The sequence below is a fragment of the Eublepharis macularius genome, chromosome 5, assembly GCF_028583425.1.
Source record: "Eublepharis macularius isolate TG4126 chromosome 5, MPM_Emac_v1.0, whole genome shotgun sequence".
NCBI lineage: Eukaryota > Metazoa > Chordata > Lepidosauria > Squamata > Eublepharidae > Eublepharis > Eublepharis macularius.
In genome coordinates this window covers 86,850,390-86,863,583 of record NC_072794.1, presented here as the reverse complement: position 1 = coordinate 86,863,583, position 13,194 = coordinate 86,850,390, and the positions used below count along the sequence as shown (strand labels likewise).

Sequence of the window (13,194 nt, the reverse complement as noted above, 5' to 3'; positions counted from 1 at the left end):
CTGACCAGTATATATGCTTTGCATCCAATTTAAAAACTTGGTCCCACAGTTCATATTCTGTAGTCATCAAAATTTTCTAAGACACTTTATCAAAAGCTTCCTCTGTCTTCCTTGTCCTTTTGGTGGCTACAGGTGGAACATTCCAATGGATGGGGTAATCAGGATTTGTTTTCCTCCAGATTAAAATGGGAAGCCTCAGGAACACCACTTGGAATTAATATGACATCACATAGATGGTCCCAAGAAACTGAAGTTTTCTGCAGTCCATTGGGGAAAAATACCCATGCAGAATCAGCCTAACAGGGATGTTTCTAAGTAGATACTAAATAGAGAGAGAAAATTTTAAGAGAGAAAACTCTCTTAAAAAATACCCAAGAGAAAGAGGTGGTTCAATTGTCTTTTTGAATGAGTTTAGTCAAGTTTAGTCCTCAGAGCCAAGTGTAGAAGTGAATGGATGGATGTGCATATGCATTTACCTGGTGTAAAATAGTTCCCCTCCTCTCCCTCCTTGCTGTTGTCTTTGCCCAAGAGGCAGAGGGGAATCTATGTGCTTGAAAGAGGGCTGCTCCTTCCCCTAGCCCTCCCTTCTCACTTGCCTCCTTTTGGAGCCATCCCTACCCAAGTTCTGCCCTTCTTTATTCTATCCATTGCTTGAGGGCACAGATAGTGGCTGTGTGTGTGTGTGTGTGTAATACTGCTTCACAGCCCTGGACAAGTTACTATCTGTAGCAGAGTCAGAAGTTTCTGGTCTATTGCATGGATGAGCAATCAGGTGCCCTGGGTGAGATTATTTGATCACAGTGTGAACTCTTTAAAAGGAAAAGATCTTTATTTACAAAAATAGTCTCTATTCACTAGAGGACAATGACATTGGAAGAATATATCAAAACACTACAGGATGTTACAGAACTATGGGGAAAAACATATCAGGCTAACTAAGTTGTATAGTTATCTTGACCTTCCCTTCCTGGAATAGACACAAGCCTACTGAATCCTTGAAAAATAGAGGCTGGTTAAGACAGACTTCACTCCATTCCTTGCAAACTTCTGGCAGGGTATCTAGACTTTTTTTAGCCTTTCCTGTCTCAGCTGGGAGGGTTTCACTTCATCATGAAACCTGTACCTTTTCTCCAACAAAATTAAGCCATGTGTCCCAAAACTTTTATGGTCCAATTTAGGATATCCAGATAGCCCATATCCCTTCCTGGTAGATGGTTATCTTCATCGAGCTTGTTTGTCTCCATAGAGGAAACTGATCTCCTCTTCGCCTATTAGCTAAGAAATTTATGGATCTCTGTCTGAGATCAGGGCCTCTCTGAGTGTTAATCAAGGTATCCTGCCTCTGTTTGTCATAATGTATGTATGTAACTGTTTGTATCAATGATGTCCAACTTGGTGCCCTTGAGCTCTCTCTCTCCCATTATTGTGTTCCCCAGCAGCCGTTTTGTGTGGCACCCACTATCTTTTTAAAAATTCCAGATGTCCCCATGGACTCAGCAAGGTTGCGGTCTCCTGGTTTACATGTTGAATCCATGAAACTTACCAAGATACGTTTTCCTGTTCATGCTTTGCTAGTTCTGTTATAGATCTTATAATGCATATTTTTTATTTGCGGGACCAAATTATTCAAATTCATATATGGAACCCCACATGGAAATTTCATTCACAGATGGTATAAGATTATAAAGTAGTAATTTATGTATTTAAGTTTTTTGACTGTATTTGAAAGCTAGTATAACAAGCTGATATCCTAGAAGGAACTGCAGGAGGAAGGAACAATTTGGAAATCCCAGCCTCCAAGATCTCCTCCTCCATGATTCTCTAAGCTCCCAGGGGCTTATTTTTCCTTTAACCGATTCTCAGCTGCTGTTAACATTTCGTGCTCTTGAAGCATATTCAGTATTTTATCAGCTGTTTTTTTGTTTGTTTTTTCCTTTCATTAATTTGCAAAGTCATATGTTTTGGCATATATGGGAAGTCCCTACGTTCAATATGGGCAGCTTGGTTTTTGCTGCTTTTGAGACTTTTAGATGGTGCAGTTCACTGCAATTACAACTAATTATTTGCAACTGAGTAAGAGAAATATTTGTGATTGTTTCTTTCAGTGTGCTTGCTTATAAATAACTGCAGTGTAACATTAAAATGTTCTGTGACTAGTTGTGTAACAGCAATTATGAATTATGTGCTGTTTTGATACAACTGTTGCTGTCTTTGTATACTCTTTAAAATAACTAGACTACCTCTGATTTTATAGGTAATGTTGTGGGAAATTTAGGACACTCATTTTTCAGCCAGAGTTTCCTAAGCAGTAAGGAACATGGTGGCTTCCTGTATGTTACACCTGCATACCAGTCACTACAGGATTTGGTCCTCCCTACTCCACCCTACTTATTTGGGATTCTTATTCAGAAATGGGAGACTCCGTGGGCCAAAGTATTTCCCATCCGATTGATGCTGAGACTTGGAGCAGAATACAGGTGTAAGTACCATGAGTGTGTCTATATATGGAATTTTCACTTTGTTTTGCAACTATTAATGATGATATTCTTGGGACATATCAATTTGCCATGTTAAATTAATCACATTAAACCACAGCTGCTCCTGAGATATGCAATATTGCAATTGAAGTAACTGTGATTTTCAGAATGGTATCTTTGTGTACATAGCCTTTCAGAAGCACTTGCAGCCTAACAAAACTTGAAAATACAAATGAAAAGCTAGTACTGTGGCTTTCATCCAACCACTCTGTCCTGCAGACGGAAAGGCATTTCCATCTCCAGAAGAGGGGCTGGCAATCCCATTGCAGGCTCCTGCTGTGTACACAAAGCAGGAGCCTGCAAGGGACCATTAACAAGCCGAAGCAAAATTTTGGGGAGCTCACTAGGCCAGGGGTGGGCAATTGTTTTGGCTCGGGGGCCACTTTGTGGGAGCGGAGGTTAGCGGAGGGCCGCACCTTTTAAAATGATTGCATTCATTAGTTAACTTTGCATTTCAGAAAAGGTATAAATTGTATCATAAAAATCAATAAATATAAATTAAATAAAATAGTGGTAGTTTTATTCAATTTATTTATTGTGCTGATTTCATATCATCTATAGCTGCAAGCACATTTAATTTTAGAAGGAAATCTCGGTTCAAGGCGGATTTTTCTGACTGTCTTGGCGGGCCACAAAAAACTCTGTAGCGGGCCGCATGTGGCCTGCGGGCTGCAATTTGCCCACCCCTGCACTAGGCTATAGCAGGGGAAACAGTAAAGTCTTATTCAAGGTTCACAAGTATGTAGAAAACCTTGGATTTTTTTCTTTTATCTTTGCTTATTTATAGCATAACATATAGGATAATTTGTTATCTTCAAGATGAAAGGAATCTATTTTTCTCTCCCTGCCTCAGCAGCATATTTGGGACATAAATTGCATGCCCCTGCATAGCTGATACTAAAAATTGAGCATTTAGTGTCCTTAGGGATGTAATGGGTTGGTTCTAAAAAGTGTGAGTGCAGGTCATTCCTATCCTCAATTCCCCCAGAAACTCATTGAGACCTCTGAACAGTTGGTGCTGGAAGAACTGGGACCCACATGGGGAAAAAAAACCAAACATGGTCCCAGATGGGTGGTGCTGCAGTGATGGAGGAAACTTGGGGAAATCACTTCATCAAGCTCTTCTGCCAGTGATGCTTTTGTTAGTGCAAAAATGAGATGGGGAAGATTTTGTCCAGTTCCCTTCTTCACTGCAGCCCCCCTGGCCATGCAGTTTGTTCTATTCACCAGCATTAACTCTAAAAATCTCAGGGGATTGTTGAGGGAAGGAGAGACTGTAAAGATTTGTGTTCAGAGTATTTCCACTTGATTCATAGCCAACTATGTGTTCCTTGAGTTAGTTATAAACCAGTTGCTGACTGTTATTAGAAGGACAACACTAACTGGTTGTCATTTCTATTCTTTTGACCTTCTTCGTAGTAATATTTTTTGTAGTTGGTTTTCTAGCAACTGCATTTTTTAATTGAATACGTTTTTCAGATGGTAAATTTGAATAATTTTTTATTTTTTAAACATTTTCTTAGTGTATCCCTGCCCGCTTTTCAGTGTCAGGTTTCGGAAGCCACTGTTTGGAGAAACTGGACACACTATTATGAACCTCCTTGCAGTAAGTTACTGTTATGAGATGCTTTTTTCTCATAGGGTTGATAAATGAAATGAATATAAACTCTGGCGCTTGGATTCACTGGAGCATTTCCACAGACAGAATGTTTTTTATGCATGGTGCATGACTTTCATTCCCAAAAGTCCCCCTGAAATGCTGCACCTGGGGGAATTGCCATGGGAGGAAGAGGAGAGAAAGTCATGCTCCAGAGGACAGAAATTCTTCCGTCTGCGGAAACATTCTGGTGGATCCAAGTCTGGGTTTCCTTTTCATATACATGGATTCTGAAAATACTATTATGGCATCTGGCTTGCTTAATCTGGATAAATATTTATTTATGGATACTAGGTTTTTATGCAATCAATGACCTTTTCAGACTTAAAAACAAAAAGTCAAAGATGTGACCTTTAACATTTCTGGAGATTTGAACTATCTCTGCATTCAATTGTAAAACAGTTGCCCAGTCAAGTCTTATAAATAGATAATTAAAGGTACTTTATGTTTAAACAGTACTGTGGTACGCTTTTGGAATGGATTAAGGGCATTGTTCTCTGGAACAGAGGGAATGCTGAATGTAGCAGCATCAAGATGGTTTTAAAAGCTGTGGTACTGAGGAATATTTGCTACTGTTTGCAAATTCCCCTTTGATTTTTTCCATATTGTGTCTGAAACCAAAGAATTCTGCTTATTGAAGACAAATAAATACAATATTTTAATTGTACATCCGTATTAGCTCACAGTACTTGTTCTGGTCAAATTTGTGTGTCATTAATCATGATTTTATTGTTCTGTACACTGGCAGGATTTCAGAAATTACCAATATACATTGCCTGTTGTCCAAGGCTTAGTGGTTGATATGGAAGTGAGGAAAACTAGCATAAAAATTCCCAGCAACAGATACAATGAGGTATGTACTATGAATATCATGAACTTTAGTTTCAGAAGAATCACTGTGATTGAGTGAACAAAATAAACAATTTTATTAAAATATTTTATACTGACTTCCATTTCAAAGGTAGGCAACAGTAAAAGTCCAGTTACATAATTAAAACCCAAATGTCAAGCAGGCCACATTAAATATAAATGAACAAAGCCATCAGAGATGTAGCTGCAAAGTTTGCTGTGAGAATGTCTGCTGAAAGGCAAGAAGTAATGAAGTCAGGAAAGCCTCTTTCAGGAGGGTTGTTTGTAACTTGAGGAGCTGATGCAGGTGGACTGATGTAACTGGCTCCCAAAGTAGCTTGTAAAAATTAAAAGAATTCTCATCTGGAGCAGAGCACAGTGGAGTGGATGCCTGACTGCTTTCTGCCCTCCCTCTGATGGCATCAACAGCAGTAGTTCTGGCTATATCTATCTTCAGGTACAATGCAAAAAATGTCTTCTTTTTAAATTTTCTTTTTATTAATGTTTCTGAAGGGTTACAACTTATCCTAATAAAGTAAATATTATTTCTGATCCACAACAAATCAAAGTTGAATATTCAAGTATCTCAACCAGCTATATACAAATGCTAGAAATGTATTCGAATCTCTGTTAACATGAGATCGTATAAGCATTTTAACAATATTAATTATATATAATGAACCTAACTAGAATCGTTTAAGAAGTTTCATAGTATTGTTAAACCTCTTCATTCCCCTTTTTCCCACACACTCCCACGAAAGAGGTTATATTTACTAACAAATATAATTCAGATAAACTTTGTTATATTTAACTCTCCCCCTTTAACCCACCCATTTCCCCCCTCAACAAATAATTATTAACTAGTAGTATTCACACACCCCTACTTTGTTAAATACAAATATACCAACTGTTTGTGTACCCATAAAAAAAGAGAGTCTGGATAAACAGCCTTCTGGTCTTTGTGAGATGTATCTCACTTAGGTCATTGGAACAAGTTCCAATACAGAAAGGTTGTTAAAAATCTGGGAGGCAAGAGAAAATGAGTCCCCCCCACCCCTTTCTCCCCAAACTTCCAACAACTAGGTATGTTAAACATTGAAAGTCTAAGCTGTAACTTCTTCAGTAGAAAGTCTTAAGAATCCTGGCATATGTAATAGAAGATTTTCATTTTTCTATGTAAATAAACAGCAGCTCAGTTAAGCATGTTGAACTGGTATTTTGCTGCCCTTTGGTGGAGTCATGGTCTGTGTCACCTTTCTTTTCTGTGAGGATGTTAGGGTCTGTTGTGGGTTTTCCGGGCTGTATTGCCGTGGTCTTGGCATTGTAGTTCCTGACGTTTCGCCAGCAGCTGTGGCTGGCATCTTCAGAGGTGTAGCACCAAAAGACAGAGATCTCTCAGAGATCTCTCAACGTCGGGAACTACAATGCCAAGACCACGGCAATACAGCCCGGAAAACCCACAACAACCATTGTTCTCCAGCCGTGAAAGCCTTCGACAATACATGTTAGGGTCTGTTAGTAAAGGAATGTGAATGTCCTGCAACAAAGTTAGACCCGATTCTTGATCTTCTAGATAATAGACTTTGTCATTATATTTTACTTGTAAGCTTGTTAAGTTTGTCCATTTGTAAGTCACATTTGCTTGCCTTAGTGCTTCCGTGATTGTTTTAAGATCTTGGTATTTCTTCAGTAATTCTGATGCAGATCAGGTAAAATAAAGATCGATTCACCCTGAAAGGAGAATGAGCTTGGGATCTGGCTGTTTCTAATATTATCTTTCTGGTTCTCGAGTCAGAGAAAACTGCCAGCATGTCTCTGGGGCCCCTTTGTTTTGGAAGATTGAGTGATCCTAAACAATACGCTTTAGAAATCAAAGGGGCCACTCCATTTTCCATCTGTATCATTAAAACCTCTAAATTTTATGTGAAGCTGTCGAGCTGAAACTTCTAGGTTCAAAACTCTATCCTGGAGCCTGGCATTTTCTTTTTTAAGAGAGGGGAGCTCTTTTTGTAAAGCTGTTCCAAGCTTCAGTGCGCTCTCTGCCTTTAGGTTGTCAAAGAGTTTTTAAGTTCAGCATATTGCTCAAATAGGGGATTAATAAGAGCTTTCATATTTTCTATTAATCTCTGTTCCATATTTGTAAGAAAAGAAATAAGCATAGGGTCAGTGGGAGGAGTAGTCTGCATGCTTACCCTACTTCCCTTGGTCGCCATTTTGTCTGCGTTGTTGATTTGAATCGCTGTTGTTTTAGGTGGTGAAAAAAAGTCCTGCAGTTGTTTTGAAGCTTTTGATTTAGATTTATTTCTGTCAGGACCTTGCTTGCCCATAATTTCTGTCAGGACCTTGTTTGCCCATAGGTTATGGCATTAGATAAAGAGACAAGGGGATCAAGGGAGGTCGAAGCCCACTCCTCAGGCGTTCTCCTTCCCTGCAGTCGATGCCATGCCCCCTGCAAAAAACTTCTCATATACCAAGAGTGTTTTACTTTTTAAATTATCTGATATTATATGGAAATGGCAAATTTTGTATGATTGTGTTGCAGATGATGAAAGCCATGAATAAGTCCAACGAACATGTTCTAGCAGGTGGAGCATGCTTTAATGAGAGGGCAGACTCCCATCTAGTGTGTGTACAGAATGATGATGGAAACTACCAGACACAGGCCATCAGTATTCATAATCAACCACGAAAGGGTGAGTTTTGATGCCACCCCTCATATATAGTGTGCTGCCGCACAATTTCTTTTATATTGTTGTGGCTATTAAAACCTTTTTAAAATCAAATACATGATCAGTTTTCATTGAAAGATCTTCTGAAACAAATCTTCAGACATTGATATGTTGAGACGAGAATTGACATGGAATTCAGCATAATTGGATTACTTTGTGATCCTGTAGTTGTCTCCCATGTCATTTTTCTTTAGTATGCTTTTGTTTGGCTGTCTTTTAAATTATTTTTAATATATTCCATTATCTTAAGTTTACATAATGGCTAAAATATTGTGATACCTTTCTGAGCAGCAGTAGTTGTTACACTTATCTTGCCCAGGGGTGATTATCATTTACTCATCTTAACTTTACTTTGGCATATTGGCACTTGACATCAACAAATTATCTTTCTGTTATAAGAAATGCACATTGTAGAGAGAACAGCTGATAATATTTGTTTGAAGCTGGAAGCGCTAGAGTTGGAGTAATGTGTCCCTTTAACAGATGGGACCATCAGCTGAAGCTTCCAAACTGTCTTCAAAAACAGACCTATGTACACCCCTTGCAATAATCCAGCTTTAAGGTTACTGTAGCCAGTTTACCTGATACAGCAGATAAAAGACTCCTGATCATTGTAACTAACTGGGATTTTAGGAGCAAAGTAGAATCCAATAGTACTGCTAGGATGCAAACCTGATACTTCAAGAAGTATAAATGACACTTTGGCTGTCCAGTCACATGGGATGTATAGGATTTCTTACAGTAATGTAAGATGCTGGAAGTAATATAGCCTGGTTTCCAACTTGTTGGCTTCTGGAGATTATGTTGCTTAGCCTGTGCTTGCTGCTCTCTCGCTGCCTTCTTTCACTTGTAATAAATAGATTTTCACAAAGACAGCCCAATTCTGAAGTGCCTGTGTTCTCTCCAAAGGAAACTAGACTTGCAGAATTGGTTGGGAACCAACTATTGCTTGGGGGAAAAGGAGAAATATGATGCATTAAAAAACAGGACTATGAGTAGTAATAGTTATTCCTGTAGCTCTAAAAGTTCTAGGGATAATTTTATAAATAGTGCAGTAGTAAATTCGCATTTTAGATAATAGCTGGTAAAATGTGTTAATAGTAATCAGCTATGTTCATAATAATTGAACTTGCATAGTGTTTCCTGTGACTCTTGCCTTTTGCTTTGAACTGTTGCCTAAAGCTTTGATCAAGTGTCAGAAATGCAGTTTGCACACATTTGTGCTGTATGATCCTTGTTTGTATCATATGAGAATGATGTTGCTTTGAGTTCCAGCTTTTGTATATAGTGTGAATCTTTTGTTGCAGTGACCGGAGCCAGCTTTTTTGTGTTCAGTGGAGCTTTAAAATCTTCTTCGGGTTATCTTGCAAAGTCTAGTATTGTAGAAGGTAAGATAAGATTTGAGCTATTACGAGGTACACAGTTAGTGTGTGGGAGATCAAAATTAGGGTGGTAGTTAGAACTTGCCTTATTTACAAAACATTTTATATTACTATTTTAAAGTTAAGCAGTTGGTTCACAGAGAATTTTTTGTCAATTCCAAGTTCCAAGGCACCAGCTTAAATTTAATGAAAAAAAGGAGAATGTAGATGGTAGAACATGGCTTCTTTTCTAGAAGTGCACGGCAGGGTTGAAAAACCATAAGCATCAAATTACAATATTTTTTTTAAAAAAGGGATGAGTTACTTTGGTGGTATCATCTTTATGTACTTAACTTCCAGTTTATAAATCGTAATGTGTAAGATGTTTGAACACTAGAATGTGGGAAGAGCCACCGTCAGATGAACTTTAAAAGATCACTGGAACAACATTTGATTTTTCAAATTAGTATGGTTTTCTATAAGACAAGACAGTTCCATGGAAGTATTTACTTACTGCTATACCAAAGTACTGCGTACAGGAACTTATGCTGACATTCACATGGTGGGGGACTAGTACCATCTCACCCCAAATGGCATATGCTTGTTACATAAGAACTGTGTTCATAGAGCATGTAAACCCAATCTTTGTGACCTGTATATCTTGATTTTATACTGTACAGATTGTGTGGAATGGTCCTAAGCAAATGTAAAACATGGCATGCAAATCAGTTTCTCCCAGTCTCCAACTTTGCATAAATTCCAAATGTTTTATTTTAGGATTTAAATGTTTATTGCATTAATCAAACCCACTTAATGTCATTAATCCATCCTGCATTTATTGTTTAATAACATTGCTGTCATTATTTGAAGTCATTGAGTCGTATCTTTCCTCAGATGGTGTCATGATCCAAATAACGGCTGAAAATATGGACTCCCTGAGACAGGCTCTCAGAGAGATGAAAGACTTCACTGTTCCTTGTGGTAAAATGGACGCTGAAGAGCCACAAGAGTATGTGCACATTCAGTGGGTGGATGATGACAAAAACTTCAACAAGGGGTAAATACTGCAGTAGTCTTTTAGCTTTTAATTGTGTCTGTTGAAAGCATGTGCTATTTAGATTGATAAGCAAGAGTTGGTCTGTTATTTGTTAATAATTTTAGGAGCTGATAATTCTGATGGGCATGGGCTAGCATTTTCAAACCAGTGGTGTGAAATGGTGTGTAGGTTGACTTGACTCTACTGATGGTGTGTGTTAATGCCAAGATATCTATGATAAGCATCCCATATAATGGTTGAGAAAAGGCCCAGCTTTGCAGAGAATCTGAAAAAAATACATTGGGAGTGTTAAAAATCCTCAAAATGGCAGAAGCAGCAGCTATAACTTTAAGAAATGAATGCCCTCTGAGTGACCATTGTGGGGATTGCAAGGAAACCACAAAATATTGCCAGCCTCCAGGTTTCTGGCAGGAAAAGACAGGGAGAAGGGACAGACCCATTTCTAAGGCTGTTTCAGCCTTACAGGCCACCACTGCTCCTCACCTCACTGCCCTTGAGGTGGCCTCATTGGGGCCAAGTCTGGCAGCATCCACCAGATGACTTGCACAACTCACCCAGGCCTAGATGCAACCACCTGGCAACTCACTACTATTTGGCAGCAGCCATTGCACAAAAGCTAGTATAGTGTAACGGTAAGCATGCCAGACTAGAATATAGGAGACCCAGGTTTGAATCCCCACTCTGCTATGATTAGGTGACCTTGGGACGAGCACACTCTCTCAGTATAACTTACCTCACAAGGCTGTTAGGATAAAATGGAGGACAGGAAAACAATCTAAGCTTCTTTGGGTCCCCACTGGGGGGCAGGCAAGTATAAATGAATTATGTAATAAATAAGGCTGAAAACGACCCGAGCAGGGAAGCTTGGTTGGATGGGAAGAAGGAAGCAGGGAAAGGTGAGGATATGGGGCACCCAGGAGGAGGGAAAAAGTATGGGAAAATGAAGTGCCCCTGCAAGCCCTTGCAGGTTTCCTGCTTGTCACACTAAATTGGTTTGCGCTAGGTAGTTTGCAATAGACCTTGTTTTTTTCTGGGGCATATCACTTGAAATATCATTAAAAACCTGTGAAACTAGTTTGACCAAAACTAGTGTGTTGAAAAGGTTCTGGTCTAGATTTTCATAAAACCCCGTGTAGGCGTTTTGCCATGGGTAACTGATGGAGACTCACCAAGAACTTCTTTCTATATACAAACCCACATGCCAGATTAGGTTCTCTGATCAGCTGGTGAATATTTCCTTTGTGAGAAGAACCTTTTTGACTGTGGCTCTGGCTCTTTCTGCAGTCTGTAGGGCCTTTTCCGTTTTTAGGAGGCAGTATCAAGCTGTGCTTTTTCAATGAGCCTGCTATGAGAAGCGTGTTGCCAGCAGTGACTTTGGAATAACTGGCTATGTTGGGTGTGTATATGATTGCTTTTTAATTTGCTTTTATTTGAAAACGTATTTTTAAATTCATCACCCACCTCAAACGCATAGAGAAGCAAGCTATATATTTTAAAATATGGCACTATGCTTTCATGTATAAAATTGTCTTAATATGGAACTCACAGCTTTACGTTTGCTTCTGAGCTGTGTCCATTTAGTCTCAAGCACATAAGGCAGTGAAAAAAGTGAAGCATTTTTCATGTCTTTATTGTATTACCTAATCTTTTTTCAAATATCAAAATAAAGGTTACTTAAACATAAAAAGAAAGTTGATATCCAAAATAAATATAAGGTTTACTTTCAGTGTGATATTTGGGCCTGTTTATCTTTGCGCAGATGTTGAATTCTTGGCTTATTTCTCGTGGAACCCCTGATGATGTCCTGAGGAACCGCAGGGTTCAGTGGGACCCAGGTTGGGAAACACTAACTTAAGGAAACAGCCTGCTAATAGAGAGCCTTTTTTCTGTTTCTAGTGTTGTAAGCCCCATTGATGGGAAATCCATGGAGTCTATCACAAGTGTGAAGATATTCCATGGCTCAGAGTATAAAGCAAATGGGAAGGTCATTAGATGGACAGAGGTGAGGAAATCAAATTGTTCTGTTTGTTCTAGTGTAAATTGTGATGTTGTATGATGTAGCTCTACCAGTTCTGTAATGACCCTAAGATTGTGCTTTTCTGTTAGCTCTAAAGATCCAAATACTATAAAGCATAATTTGTGCTGCCAGATCCTATACAGCAGCACCTGTAAATCTTCTGTCTTCCTTGGGATAGATGAAGATGGGTAGCTGTGTTTGTCTGTCTGTAGCAGTATCTTTCCTTGGGATAGTTACTGGTTGCCCTCTTGCACTAGTTATTCTGGTAAATCTTATTTCCCAGTCTTTTCAGATACTAATGGCATGAATTTTCATTTTTTAATGCAACATTTCATTGTGATCAAAATCTTGATGAGGCTAGAGCAGGCTGCTAAGTACTGAAATATCAGAATGGATTTCTTCATGATACCTGCATACCACCTGGCCTCACTGCAGTATGCGTAGATGCCTTCCATTTCCTCTTCCGTTATCTGGTGTTCCTCAAAGTCTGTGCTGCTTTATTCCTTAATGAGCACAATCCTTGCCGCGGCAGGTTTTAACTGAATTATAAAAAATTGCCTGTATCACAATGTCTATAGCTGTAAAAACTACTGCATTTTTAGGACAGAAATTTAGACAAGTTGTTTGAGACAAATCTTTTCTTCAGGTTTTCTTTCTGGAGAACGATGAGCAACATAATGGCTTAAGTGACCCAGCGGACCACAGTAGGTTGACCGAGAATGTGGCTAAAGCTTTCTGCTTGGCCCTGTGCCCTCACCTGAAACTGTTGAAGGAAGATGGGATGACCAAATTGGGCCTACGGGTTACACTTGATGCTGATCAAGTAAGTTGAATCAACTAGTTCTGGGGAGAAACAATAATTCTGAGGTAAGGTTGGTTAGAAGGGCTAAAAGGAACTTCAGTAGCACCTTCTGACAATTTAATTTTTTCCTTTGGTTGATAGTTGAAGCAGATCTTTATCAGTTTTAGGTTATAAGAATTGTTTGC

General features: G+C 38.9%; 2 protein-coding genes across 5 annotated transcripts in view; one reads left to right on the top strand and one right to left on the bottom strand.

The window, feature by feature from the left end:
* Positions 1-13,194, top strand: part of ZFYVE9 (zinc finger FYVE-type containing 9) — a 147,317-nt gene that overhangs the window by 132,073 nt on the left and 2,050 nt on the right. For all 4 annotated transcript variants that reach the window (XM_054979126.1, XM_054979125.1, XM_054979123.1 and 1 more), the window contains 8 exons: positions 2,255-2,479; positions 4,061-4,143; positions 4,943-5,047; positions 7,586-7,736; positions 9,080-9,160; positions 10,028-10,190; positions 12,087-12,192; positions 12,854-13,030. In XM_054979126.1, coding sequence (XP_054835101.1) covers positions 2,255-2,479; positions 4,061-4,143; positions 4,943-5,047; positions 7,586-7,736; positions 9,080-9,160; positions 10,028-10,190; positions 12,087-12,192; positions 12,854-13,030 — 1,091 coding nt within the window. The remainder of the gene's footprint in view (positions 1-2,254; positions 2,480-4,060; positions 4,144-4,942; positions 5,048-7,585; positions 7,737-9,079; positions 9,161-10,027; positions 10,191-12,086; positions 12,193-12,853; positions 13,031-13,194) is intronic.
* CC2D1B (coiled-coil and C2 domain containing 1B) overlaps positions 10,097-13,194 on the bottom strand; it is a 77,937-nt gene continuing 74,839 nt past the window's right edge. The window contains exon 26 of the transcript XR_008596999.1: positions 10,097-10,455. The gene's annotated coding sequence lies outside the window, so the exon portion shown is untranslated. The remainder of the gene's footprint in view (positions 10,456-13,194) is intronic.